Raw genomic sequence first — 14,082 nt, 5'->3', positions numbered from 1 at the left:
GTTGATGTGCATCTTTTGTTGCTGCGTCGTCCATAGTCCCTGCACTGTGTAATTGAGCAGATGAGCTCCCCATCCCTGGAGAGATGCGTCCGTTGTCAGGGTAATCTGCGGCACAGGCGCTTGGAACAGTCGGCCCTTGCAAAGGTTGTGTGGAGTCCACCAATGCAGAGAGTCGTATGCCCGACTGGTAACCAACACTAGGTCTGTCAATTGCCCTTGAGCCGGTGTCCACTGATTCGCTAAGCACTCCTGGAGCGGGCGCATATGTAACCGTGCGTGAGGGACTATGAAGATGCAGGAGGCCATCATGCCTATCAACTGCATGAACACTCTCGCTGGAAGCGAGTGTTGTGGTCTGAACTTTTGGATTAGAGACTGCATGCTGTCTATCCTGACTTGGTTTGGCTGAGCCATGGCCGTCAGGGTGTTGATCGTCGCACCTAGGAACTGCCGGACATGTGCTGGTTGTAGATGCGACTTTGGGTAGTTCAGCGAGAAACCCAGATTGTGAAGAAGGTGAATTGTAGCCGACATGTCCGCGGCGCACTGTTGCTCCGACTTGGCTTGCACGAGCCAGTCGTCTAGGTAGGGGTAGACATGGATGTTCTGCCTCCTGAGGTGCGCTGCTACTGTCGCCAGACACTTGGTAAACACCCTTGGGGCTGTGGTGACTCCGAAGGGTAGCACCTTGAACTGGTAATGCTTGCCTTGAATAGTGAACCTGAGGTATTTCCTGTGGGACGGGTGTAGTGGAATGTGGAAATAAGCATCCTTGAGATCTAAGGTTGCTAAGAAGTCCCCTTGGTTCAGCAAGGGAAGAATCTGTTGGAGAGTGAGCATGTGGAAATGTTCTGATAGTATGTACATGTTGAGGGGACGTAGATCTAGAATGGGTCTGAGAGATCCGTCCTTCTTCGGAATAAGGAAGTACAGGGAATACACCCCTGTACCTTCTTCTCCCACCGGCACGAGCTCGATTGCGCCTTTTTGCAGCATCACCACTACCTCCTGCTGCAATAAGAGCAAGTGCTCTGCGGACATAGGTCTTTGCCTTGGCGGGATGTTGGGTGGAGTGGATTTCAACTCTAGGCAATAACCATACTGGATTAGTTGTCGCACCCACCTGTCTGTGGTGATGTTTTTCCAGACGGGCAGGAACTGCTGCAGTCTCCCCCCGACGGGTGTTAAGTGGTCGGGGGGCAGTGACAGAGAGTCACTGTTTGCTTGGGGTAGAGGAGCGGGAGCTGTTGTTTCCTCTGCCGCGACCTCTGTTGCTGTTGTTTCTGTAACCTCCCATGTTCTGTTTCGTGAACGAGGATTGTGCTCCACCTTTTGAGAACTGAGATTGTTGACCCATTTGTCCTCTGGTGACTCCACGTGCACCTGAGCGACGAAAATTGCTGCCACGAAACTGTTGTGACTGTAGGGCCCCCATGGACTTAGCAGTCTCTGTGTCCTTTTTTATTTTCTCTAGGGTGGTGTCAACATCTGGACCAAACAGACTATCAGGATTGACTGGCTGATTAAGAATGGTTGTCTGAATATCCTGTTTAAACCCTGAGATGCGTAGCCACGCCTGTCGTCTCAGCATAACGCTAGTGTTGATAGCTCTAGCAGCTGTGTCTGCTGCGTCAAGGGCACACTTGATAGCTGCGTTTGAGATTAGCTTCCCTTCCTCAATAAGCAGTTTAGTGCCTTCTTGGAACTGTGGAGGCAGGTGTTGTATAATCTGTTCTAGGGTGTCGTAGTGCGCCCTATCGTAACGCGCTAAGAGCGCCTGTGTATTGGCAATGCGCCAAAAGTTTGATGCCTGCGCAGCTACTCTTTTGCCCCCTGCCTCTAGCACTTTAGACTCCTTATCCGGGGGAGGAGCTTCACCCGTGGTTTGGGAGTTGGCACGTTTCCTAGCATTGGCGACCACAAGAGAGTCCAGTGGCAACTGTCCCCGAATGTATGCGGGGTCTGCAGGTGCAGGTCTGTACTTTTTTTCAATACGTGGATTGACCACTCTTGCTCTTGTAGGCTCCTTAAAAATGTCCCCAGCATGCTTGAGGACTCCTTTAAGCATAGGCAGAGTCTTTACTGTCCTTTCAGAGACTGAAAATGTGTCGAAAAGGAAGTCTTCCTCAACCGGGTCCGCATGCATGTCCACATCATGATTGGCTGCGGCCCTTTCGAGTAGTGCATGAAAACCTGCTGAATCCTCAGTTGGGGATGCACGTGCATTAAAGAGCTGCGGGTCCTGCCCCACACTTTGGGCGCTTTGGTCACCAGTGTCATCATATGAATCCTGTTGTGCATCAGGTTCATTGATAGGGAAATTGTATTGCTCGTCCTCATCATACCCCTCACCCGCAGAGTGTTCTGGTGAGGGAGTAGGGCTCCGTCTCGGAGGAGGCTGGATAGGTTCCATGAGGCCTGAAGCATCAAGGGGCACCTTCTTCTTCTTCAGTGGGATGACATATGAGTCCACTGACTCCGAAGTGATTTTCCTTTTATAGAGGGTCAGTTTTCCTGTGTCAGCGTCGATGAAACGCTCTGAATCTTCCTCAGAGTCGAGTACCCGACGTGGAAGAGGGCCAGCCGGTGAAGAAATCACCTGTTTCGGTGCCGATTTGGTGGAAAAGGCCTTCGGCGCCTCCTTCGGCGGCAAAATAAAGAGAAGTTTCCCAGAAGGTTTTGCTGGATTGTCCTTTTGCGGCTGCGGCGACGGTATCGGAGCCGACGGAGCAGAGGCCTTCTCCCTGATTCGCTTTAGTGATTCGGCGATGAGGGATGTCTCACTCACAGTTTGTTTTGGCGCCGTCGAGGATGCTCTGATCTTTCCCTCGGATCCGACGTCTTTGTGGGCCTTGTGCGCTTTGGGCGCGGATCCCGTCGTCACCGACCCCGATTCCTGGGACCGGGGCGTCGACGTGCCAGTCTTCGATCCGTGCGCTTGCGTAGCCTCCTTGGAGCTGGCTTTGGCGTGCTTGGACGGCGGCGCAGCTGTCGATCCGTGCCGACCATCTTTCTTAGAGGACCCCTCCCTCCTCTGGCGTCGATTTCGATTTTGCAGCGGCGGAATCGACGGACTTTTTCGACTTCTGCGGACCGGAGGTCGACGGAGTCGATGGAGTAGCGGGCACAGTCGTTTCCGCCGGTACGGCAGCCATCTTAGGGACACTCGAGTCCTTAAGTTTCGGTTTCGTTTTTGGGTCGGCCATCTTAGGTGTTGTCGATCCCGATGGTTTTGGTTTCGGTTTCGAAACAGTCTGCTCGGCAAGTAAGTCCGTGGCCGGGCCAGAAGGCGGGGCCGTGGCTTGCGGCAACGGGTCTTGGGTAAGGCCAACAGGCGATCCCGCGACCCGGTCGGTATCCTCATAACCTTCGGGGCAGAGCTCGTCCCCCGAGCTATCTGCCGCGGCCCCATAAATCTGATCGTCGTCCCCTACCTCGTCGACGTATTCAAGGCCTTGATCCACGACTCCGTAGTCGTCTCCCGGATCCGCCTCGACCTCCGTCTCGGGTGGGGAGATTTGAAGATGATGACCCTGGTCCTCTTCTTCCTGGTCTCCGAAGATGTTCTCCGGATCCGGGGCCGCTTGTCTAGCTTCCATGCGCACCGCGCGCCGAAGCTTGAGAGTCTTCTTTGAGCGGAACTGTGCACATGCCTTGCACTTGCCGTCGTCGTGGTCAGGCGAAAGGCATTTGTTACAGACGGGGTGTAGATCGATGTGTGGGTACTTGGACCCACAAAGCGGGCAGTACTTAAACGGGCTCCGCTCTATGTCCGAAAAGTTTTGCAGTCGTGTTGCGATGAGAAGGCCTCAAAGTCCAGAAAGCGAAAGAAAACTCCGCTTATTCCGGCTCCAAGAGACGGAAGACTCGAGACCGTGCGCAAACAATACAGACGCAAAAAATCGAGGCCTTTTGGCCGTTATAAGTAAGTTTTTTCTCGGTTTCGACAGAAAGACGTCGAGACCACATCCGAACCCAATGGCGGAAAAAAACAATCTGGGGATGGAGCCGATGCCCATGCGCACTGTAGTCCAGGGGAGGAGCCACCCATCTCAGGATACTTCGAAGACTCTTCCAGGACAACAATGTGCGATCATCCGGACCCAACACTAGGCGGCGATCTAATGCTAAGATATGCTAAGATATGAATTTAGCAGCCCACATGCCTCGAACATTAAGAGGCAGAAGGTACTGAAGTGGGTGTATTGCTTTGATAGAGATGCTAGATAGCGTCCTTTAAAGTCAAACTTTACCTTTTTTCAACTTAAATACATTCTCTGAATAATATGCAAAGTCTTCTAGATAAAGCCACTGCCATTTCCATTTTTATTTAACATGGGCAAAAATATGTAGCTGACATTTGTTTTAAGTTCTGTGCCAATTCTGTATGCAACAGAGGGCAGATTTACTGCATCAAGCTCTGGCAGTGAGCACCACACAAGTACTGCACTCACAACCATCTTACTGGATGGTTGTGAGGATGGTGAGAAGTCAAGTATAGCTGCAACTCCTGTGAATTCCATGCCATATCTCATACCCAAATAACCAAATAACGCCCTTCAATGCTCCTTAACAGTCACTCAAGCCAGGCAGAACAATAATTCACTGGCACTGTTCAAAGACCATTCTGCAAAGCTGACTATCCGGTATCTTATTTGTTTGAATGGATGTTTGATGGGATTGGGGCGCTCATATTACAGTCAAATTACATTTTTATTACAAGGGTTCTCACCCGCGGTGCTCTCAAAAAAGGGAAGATACTCCCAACTCCCCCAATTTTAATCGAAGGATTGAGCAGCAATAATTAGAATCAGGAGGCACACGCAATATGTAACAAACAAATCAGCAGAGAGTACAGCTTACGAAATAGAGAAGAGAAGGCGGCTTTTCTTGATTTGTGGGTTTATTTCTTGATACTTATGGCCTTTTCTTGTGTGACCTCCTTTGAACTTTAGGCAACAAGGGTTTAGTCGTGGGGAGTTTAAATCCTTAAGACTTCATCATGGCTATAAAATTCAGATCCTGAGGAATCAGTCCTCAATCCCAGTAATGTGGTCCGAATTGGAGTACTGTGTTCACTATGGTAGTGATACCAGTCTATGGTATATTTCAAATGGCACCTTTCTATTATTGTATCTCACACAGGAGGGTCCTCCAGTGCGATAAAGTTATACTTGTAATCAGTGAAGTATATGTCGCCGGATCATACTATAACACGGACAGCAATGCTAAGTTCTCATAAATGCACAGGAGAGTAATCCCAAAAGAATGTATAAATCTAAAGCGTCCGAGTAACACACCGACAACTCATAGAAAATTATCGCCCACACTCTGACCTTACTGCTGGCGAGCCACCAACACACCCAGTCATACATACCATCCTATACATGGGCATAGGCAGACACCTGGTCACATGGCTGTATAAGTCCATAAGAGAACTTGCTAACAGACCACTACATGCTCTCCGAGCCTCCTTGGGAAGACTAATTCGGGCGACAGCTACACAACGGGAAATGGGTTAGAGCACTGGAATTCCCCAAGAAAGTGTCCCGAAATGCCGTTTGAAAAATATACAGTTTTATGTCCTGCATTGAGCGTATCAAACACCGGCGCGCCTACAGCGGTTCTACCCAGACACTCAGTTTCTCTGCCCCAGATGTCACTCATCAGATGCGCACTTCCCGCATATGTTTTGGAGCTGCCCCACTCTACGACCGTACTGGTCTACAGTCCTAGACACAATAAAAGAACTCACAGGACTTACAGAGTTACACACGTGGGAAGCAGTCGCTCTAGGAATATTTCGAAGGCCGAAAATGCACAAAGTGCAAGTCCGCTTCACGGCTCTATCCTTGCTCCTCGCCAAAAGACACATCGCCATGAACTGGTGAGCCACATCGGGCCCCCCAATAGAGGCGTGGGTGGGAGCGGTGCAGAAATGGGCAAAGGCAGAGGAGGAGACCCTGAGAGAGGAGGAAGCAAAGGCACTGCGAAAACACCCCATATCATTAGAGTGGGCCATGCTATCCCACCAGTTTCAACAATTGCACATGCGCACAGATCCAAATACCTCTCAACATGACTCTACGGTCTCGACAGCGCAAACCCCGCAACAGAGCACGCATAGCACAACCTCCGTGCCCCCAACCATTATGTGATATATGAGCACTCTGCTGCACACTACACCACCTACTGACGACATCCAACTGATAGCCCCTACAAACAATACTGACGCTGACGCGACCTAGACGCCCTCCACAATACTCACACCCTGACCCCCCCCATGCCCCCTGCCCCCACAACGCATCCCCAGTTTATTCTCCCCAGTTCCCTTTGAAATCACATTGCAATAGAAACAAGTGGACTACAACTCCCGGTGTCCTTGCCAAATGCAGTGGGCATGTCCGCTGATTGAACACCAGCATTACTGTCGCCTCACCATGCATAGCACAATGTAATGTGATTTTATTGTAAAATATTAATAAAAATATTTTAGATATAAAAAAAAATCTAAAGCGTCCGAGCTTCAGAATATCGGGTATCTTGCTCGTCCTGGGTGGAGAGGGATGAACAAAATTAAAGGCGCACGGAATACAGTGGGTTAGAAATGGTGCAATTTTACTTTCCTGGTTTTAACTCAGTTGTTCTCAGTGATCAAGAGCCATCTGCAGCAGACTTATTCTGAGCATACCACTAAAGCAGCAGTCAATATTACCTGTCGAAATGGTTATTTCTTTACATATACATTGACTGGAACACTGTTCGTAATACAAAAATGTTTACAAACCTCAACTAAATAGGGCAGACTCTTCAGTAGCTCAGTCAGTGACAAGAATCCATATTCACATGGATTAAGAGGAATGCTATGGACAACTTCATAATGTCGTTTAAGCTGATCAACGGTAAGACAGGTGGCTTCATCCCAAGACATCATCAGCACCAGGAGCTGTGCAGTTAGAGAACGTAGAGACTTTCTATTTATAAGTTGTATTTGCTTCCCAGACTCTGCTTCAACCACCTGGAAAAAATAAACAAGTTAGGCAAGAAAGTATTTGTTCTTCAAATTGCATTTATTTAAATGCATGCTGAAGAAAGATGACAGCAATAGAACTCTGTAAGACAAGAAACGGAATGATTATGTCCCAACATCGTTTCACGAATAATTCTAGTTTTGTCCATTTTCCAGATAAAAAACACTGATGGGCACACCTGAAACATTTCAAAACTTTACAAATGCAGATAGATGGTGGCAAAATCGAGCACCAGACGTGTTTTTGGAAAAACATCGAAAACAACCCATATTTTATCTCAACAAATTGTAGGCCCAATAATAAAGAATAAGATCCTTGTGAAAGGAAGGAGTGCTACGGTTTTCAAGCTGTTCAAGCATCTTTAAGTGTGACATTGATCTAATTGTCAAAAAGGAAACATGGGGCAAGAAAAAACGTTAAATAACAAGAAAATAAATTACTTACCTGTAACTGTAGTTCTCCAGTATTGGAATGTTCCATAGCTTCAAGCAAGTGAATCTATGAAAGTTCCGATACTGGAGATGATAATTCTCCATCATGGGTGGTCTCAATGGACCAAAACAGTACAGTACCTCCAGGCTTGTGAGATATTCCTTAGTTACTTTCAATTGGGTACACTAATTTAAATAACAAATATATAGTTTTAGAAAGGTATTTGTTTGATTTAACTAATGTAATCAAATTAGTTGTAGTAAAGTACATGTGGTTGAAAACACTGCTCTAAGGAAGCCTTTAGAACTAAAACTAATTAAAAAGCAGTAAGAAACTGTGTTCATGAACTAGAATGTAAACTTTATATGCTAATTTTTCCCCAGGACTCTTGTATAACTCCAGATCCACACTGCAGTAAATGGATTATTGCTTAAGATTTTACCCAAACATCTGACAGATTTGTTTTTAGTAAACACATTAAGAGCCCAGAGTGGCCGGCGTCTAAAGCACTGGGCTGAAACCCTCTTCAGACAAGCCTAGGCTCAGAAGCTTTTGAGAGTAAATGCTGGGTCGTGATTCCCCAGTCTTCTAGTTAATAAACATTGTAAGAAAGTGCCGCTTTTTGAATTTCTCACCTCCACTTTTGCCTGGTATCTGATGCGATTTTGACAAAAGTCCCCTGGGTTCCTGCGATCTAGGTCTCTAGTGCCAGATCTCTTACCCTAAAATTGTAAAATACTTTCCCTAAAATTGTAAAATACTTTCCCCAATTGCCAATGTCTTTAGCACCCCTGGTAAGTTCCTCGTAAATAGGTACCTCTGGTACCTAGGGCAAGGAGGCTAAAGAAGATCCCTAATGGCTGCAGCATGTATTGTGCCACCCTAAGGCACCTCTCAGCACCAACATGCAAACTGCCATTGCAGGCTGAGTGCCAAGGTGGAGAGAAACGTGAAGACAACATAGCACACCCCCTCTGTGCCATGCCTATAGACACTGCATGCCACCCCTAAAGCAGGCCTTACAGTCCTAAGGCAGGGTGCTCTATACTACATATGTGGACATATCTGCATGAGCCGAAAGGCCCCTGTGATATGAACAGGGAAGCCATTTTAAGAGCATGTGCTGGGCACTAGTGTTTTACAAGTTAACCAGCCACATGATGGCTTCACTGAAACTAGCAAGGTTTGATATCAAACACCTCATATTAACAAGCATTGGAAATGCAATAGGTCTCGCAGCATTAGAGTTAGTGCTTTTAGAATTGTTTATGGGTTTTTTTTGTAAATCTTTAGCATTTTTGTTTCCTGTAGCCAATGCTAAAGAATTACAAATAAAAAAAGCCATAAACAATTCTAAAAGCTCTAACTCAAATGCTCCGAGACCTATTGCACTGTGTGAGGGTGAGGGGTTGAGGGTGAGTGAGGGTGAGGGTGGGTGAGGGTGAGTGAGGGTGAGTGAGGGTGAGTGAGGGTGAGTGAGGGGTTGAGGGTGAGTGAGGGGTTGAGGGTGAGTGAGGGGTTGAGGGTGAGTGAGGGGTTGAGGGTGAGTGAGGGGTTGAGGGTGAGTGAGGGGTTGAGGGTGAGTGAGGGGTTGAGGGTGAGTGAGAGTGAGGGTGAGTGAGGGTGAGGGTGAGTGAGGGTGAGTGTGAGTTAGGGTGAGTGAGGGGTTGAGGGTGAGTGAGGGTGAGTGAGGGTGAGTGAGGGTGAGTGAGGGTGAGTGAGAGTGAGTGAGAGTGAGTGAGAGTGAGGGTGAGTGAGGGTGAGTGAGGGGTTGAGGGTGAGGGGTTGAGGGTGAGGGGTTGAGGGTGAGGGGTTGAGGGTGAGGGGGGTTGAGGGTGAGGGGGTGAGGGGTTGAGGGTGAGGGGGTGAGGGTGAGTGAGTGAGGGTGAGGGGTTGAGGGTGAGTGAGTGAGGGTGAGGGGTTGAGGGTGAGTGAGGGTGAGGGGTTGAGGGTGAGGGGTTGAGGGTGAGGGGGTGAGGGTGAGGGGTTGAGGGTGAGGGGGTGAGGGTGAGGGGGTGAGGGGTTGAGGGGGTGAGGGTGAGGGGTTGAGGGTGAGTGAGTGAGGGTGAGTGAGGGTGAGGGTGGTGGCCCGATGGGAGAGAGCAGCCAGTATGGGAGAGAGTGTGAGAGAAATGGCAGGATGAGAGAGAGATGGCAGGATGGGAGAGAGAGATGTCAGGAAGGGAGAGAGATGGCAGGATGGGAGAGAGAGATGGCCGGATGGGAGAGAGTGTGAGAGAAATGTCAGGATGTGAGAGAGATGTCAGGATGTGAGAGAGATGGCAGGATAGGAGGATAGGCGAGAGGGCGTCAGGCAGATAGAGAGAGAGAGTGGGAGGAGCAGTGACTCTGTTACAGACAGATCGAGGGAAGTAGGGAGAGAGGTGAGGGGAGGGAGAAACGGCGGCCGCGATTACTGACACTTCAGGAGAGAGGGCGCGTGAGGAGAGCTGAGAGTGACAATGTCAACAAAGGACGGGAGGGCATGAAGAAAGGAGACCCCCTTGCAGAGGTGACGGGCAGAGAAGAAGAGACAGCGACTGGTGAAGGGTCATAGACAGAGGGCAATGGGAGAGAAAGGCGACATTGGCAGGGAGAGAGAGCAGTGATGGAAACACAGTTCATTAGACAGGAAGCGTAAAGGGTGTGAGGCTGGAGGGGGTACCAGGTGCGGCCCCCGCTCGGGGAAACGAGGTGGAAACAGAGAGAAGCGCTCCACAGCCAGAGGCAAAAGACGGGGTCCGGGCACAGGCGAGGAACGAGGGCACATTGGGTACAGGCAGCATTCATAACAGGGCGCGCTGGTGAGCGCCAAGCCTTCCTGCCCCCCAGGCCTGGAGAACAGACAGCAAGGCCCAGCTGCAGCCGCCCTGGCCTCCCGCCAGCCCCAGGAGATCAGCCGCCTGCAGGAGGAGTGATTCACCGCGGCGGCACAACGGAGCCTGTGTGCAGCGGCAGCGGCGGGCCGAGGGCCTGCTTGTTTTGGAACAGACGTATTGCATTGAAAAAATAAAGTTTACGAGGGCTTGAACCGGAGCTCAGCGACCGCTGCTCTATTTTAAGAAGCGTCTCGCGCTGTCACATAGACGCAGGCAGCGCGAGGCGCGTCTTTGCTCGCTGAAATGGTTTGCGAGATGTTTGTCACGAGCAAATGTAGCGCCTTGAAATAATAACGGGACACTGCGCAGAAATATTGTGTAAATCAGTGTGCATAAAAAAGGTGGCGTTCTGAATTGAAAATGTACATACTGGCTGGTTTGTCACTCCTTGATTCTGGTGGTGAAAACCCTAACAAGACGAAGAGAGCGAGAGTGAGCTGGCCCTGGAAACGCCTCCCCTCCCTGCTGTTTGTTTCAACAGAAAGAGGAGAGGAAGCAGCGCTGCTTGCCAGCACAGCCGCCCATAGGCAACAAGACGGAGGGAAGAGAGGGGAGGGGGGAGGAGAAATGCGACACGGCGGGAGGGGGCGGAGCGGGTAAAATAAACAAGACGGAGGGAAGAGAGGGGAGGGGGGAGGAGAAATGCGAGGGGCCAGAGCGGGTAAAATAAACAAGACGGAGGGAAGAGAGGGGAGGGGGGAGGAGAAATGCGACACGGCGGGAAGGGGCAGGCAGGATGACTCAGGGGAGGGGGCGGAGCGGGGCAGAGCGGCATGTGGGTGTGAAGAAGCCGGGCCTTTGAAGTGAAGCTAAGCTTCACTTCAAAGGTGTCGGAGGAATGCGGGCGGCTGTGCACGCGCTTTTAAGCTCAATGCACATGCGCATTGAGCTTAAAAGTCACGGGCACTGCAAGGAATCGCCACGATTCCTTGCAAGTTAGATAAAGAGTCGATGAGCCCCTATAGTCTCGCTTGCTCGATGCGCATGCGCATCGACAGGCGAGACCTAATAAACCTGCACTGATTCCAGTGATTTATTATTTAATACATGCACCCAGAGGGCACCTTGTAGGTGCCCCCTGAAACCTATCAAATAATAGTGTGCTGGCTGACTGGTGTAGCCCAGCCTGCCACCACAGAGAGGTTTCTGAGGCTTGCAGGTGAAAACCTGCGCTCTGAGGACAGAAACCATGCCTGCTCCAGCTGGAAGTGCGGTCACCTCCTCCAAGAAGGATGGCTAAGTGACCAGCACATCAAGGCAGGAGGCTTCAAAGGCCTCTTTTACCCTTAATATGTGACCCAATGCTTCCCCAGACAGGTGAAATGCCACCTCCTGCCCGGGCCCATTTGCCCATTTGGCATCAGGTCAGGTGTGAAAATTAGCTAGTCAGAAAGCATGTCCCCTTCTCAGACTAGTACCACCCCTAAAGGTGGGCTACCTGAAGTGGACAAGACTTTTAGAATTCGACAATGTTAGTTTTGGCAGAATTAGGCTCTTTGGGTCAGGGTTATGTTTACCTCTCACAGGAAATGGTCACAAAGGGTGTAGACACACTAAAGGTAAGTAGCCAATTGTCTACTAACTGTCACTCCCTGTAACACCCCTAATTGAGTATTCAGATGACACTCCTGACAGTAGCACCTTAGATTTGATGGATAAAGAATAAAGGACAAATAATAGTTGCAAGACAAGTGAGAACTGATGACTGACCGTAGACTTTCAACACTAAACCCTGCCTGCACCAGTATCAACAATCGGGACTAGCGACTCTTCCTGCAGCTGACAAGCATCCAAGAACCCCGGAAGACAGCCATCCCTTTGCAAATTGCCCTTGGATAAGAGGAGCTACTCCCCTGCAGTCTGCAGGTACCGAAATGCAAAATCTGATCTACCTAGTTGCCGATCCCCAGCCAGACCAATGCAGCAGCCGCCCAGGAAGAAGACCCTGTGCTCCTAAAGGTCAGATCTGCCCCCACACCAAATAAGGGGTAACCAGGGCCAACCGGAAACCTCACAGGACCAACACCCGGGGAACCTGACTCCTTGAAACTAACAGACAGTGAGAATCGAATCTGGATTCGCACTGCACCAAGACGGAGCAGCCATTGAGGGACATCAGCACCACAGAGACCCACTTCCAGAGTGGCCCAGCAGTCATGGTTTTTTCACCCTAATCCTGTGAGAACCGCAAGGCTCAAGGATGCACAGAGCCCAGTTTAAAGGTGTGGAAGGCGAGGTAAAGCCCACTCTTCATTGTCCACCATCTTGCAAATGGCAACCACTCCCCAATCAGGATTAGGGACTGTGCCCACTCCTCCACGAGGGGTGAACACACCAAGGGTGTAGTCACCCTAAGGTCAGTAGCCCATTGGCTACTGACCTCAAGACCCCTAAAACGCCCTCTAAATACAGTATTTAGGGGTCAGCCCTGAACCAAGAAGCCAGATTCCCTCACCAACGAAGGAAGAAAGACAGCGCCCAGCAGAGGAGACTGCAGAGAAGAACTGATTTTGGCCCCAGGCGTACCAGCCCGTCTGCAGTCTCCAGAGATCCTGTGCCAAAAGTCACCTTGTCCTGCAGCCAGTGTCTTCCAGAACCATGGGAGGACAAAGAAACCAGATGCCTGGAACCACCACTGCACCAGACGCCTACGGCCCGAATCCGGGTGGCCCACCGATCCAAGCGCGGTCCCCCATAGCTCCAGAGTCAGAGTCGTCTGTGGGTTGACCCCTCTAGGACTCCCGTCACCTGCAGCCTCTTCACGGTGACCCCCTCCAACGAGTGGGCCGGTAAGGTGACATCAGACCTCAAAAGACCCCTGCATCCAGGCCCCTGTGCCCTGGAGAAGAGAACCTGATTTGCTCCTACGTCGCCGAGCCCTCAAACTTACCTGCCTGCAGCCAAAATCCAAAACCGGCAACTCCCATTGAAAACAGGGCACCCAATACAAAAACAGCACACTTTGCAAAATCATAAGCAGTGATTTACAGCTGAATGCAGGTTTAAATGCAGTTGGTTGAATTACAGGTAAGTCAACAGTTCAAAATTACTTTTCAGTTACTTTGCAGGTTACTGTGCACGTTATTTATTAGATTACTTTTTAAGTTACTTTTGCTAGCCAGTATTTTATGCCTAGATATCACACTGACATCTCCTAGACAAAAGGTAAATAATACAGTTTTGTATATTTGCAGTTTTTCAAGTTCTCATACAAAACCAACTCCACAAGGAACAATCAATGTATTCCTAAAGAGAAAATGTGGTTATCGGTTAACAGTTAAGTACTTGGTTGTGGGAGTGGGTATTCTGGGGTTAGAATGAGGCTTCCCCCAGGGTCAAGGATGCACTCGTGTTACACCCTCAGCTGCACTACGGCGGCCGGGCGCAGAGTGCTGAGGCTCAATGGGGGATAGGGAGCCCCAGGTTGATGGCTGCTCACGAGCTGGCCACGAGGTTGTGGGAGCAAAGCTCCTGGTTTTAGGCTCTGGGCAGAGGGGGATCAGAGTTAGAACCCAAAGCACACCCGCAGCGGCGGCTGGGTGCAGGGTGCTCTGTGGATTTCAATGGGGATTCTCCAGTTGCAACCAAGACTGCAGGCTTGGGGACAAAGATGTTCTGAAGGTGACCACTGGTTGGAGAGGTAAGGTAGGATGCCTGGGAGACAGATGGTTGGGCCAACCAAGGCTGTGGGACGTTGGATGCAGGGGTGTCTTTAGGCATCAGGTTTTCTTACCAGCGCC

At 50.0% G+C, this 14,082-nt stretch overlaps 1 protein-coding gene across 3 annotated transcripts in view; it reads right to left on the bottom strand.

Moving 5' to 3' along the window:
- MARF1 (meiosis regulator and mRNA stability factor 1) overlaps positions 1-14,082 on the bottom strand; it is a 745,071-nt gene that overhangs the window by 137,435 nt on the left and 593,554 nt on the right. For all 3 annotated transcript variants that reach the window (XM_078663193.1, XM_078663194.1, XM_078663192.1), the window contains one exon: positions 6,788-7,018. In XM_078663193.1, coding sequence (XP_078519319.1) covers positions 6,788-7,018 — 231 coding nt within the window. The remainder of the gene's footprint in view (positions 1-6,787; positions 7,019-14,082) is intronic.

The sequence above is a fragment of the Lissotriton helveticus genome, chromosome 10 (assembly GCF_964261635.1).
Source record: "Lissotriton helveticus chromosome 10, aLisHel1.1, whole genome shotgun sequence".
Taxonomy (NCBI): domain Eukaryota; kingdom Metazoa; phylum Chordata; class Amphibia; order Caudata; family Salamandridae; genus Lissotriton; species Lissotriton helveticus.
This window is presented reverse-complemented; position numbering and strand designations above follow the sequence as displayed.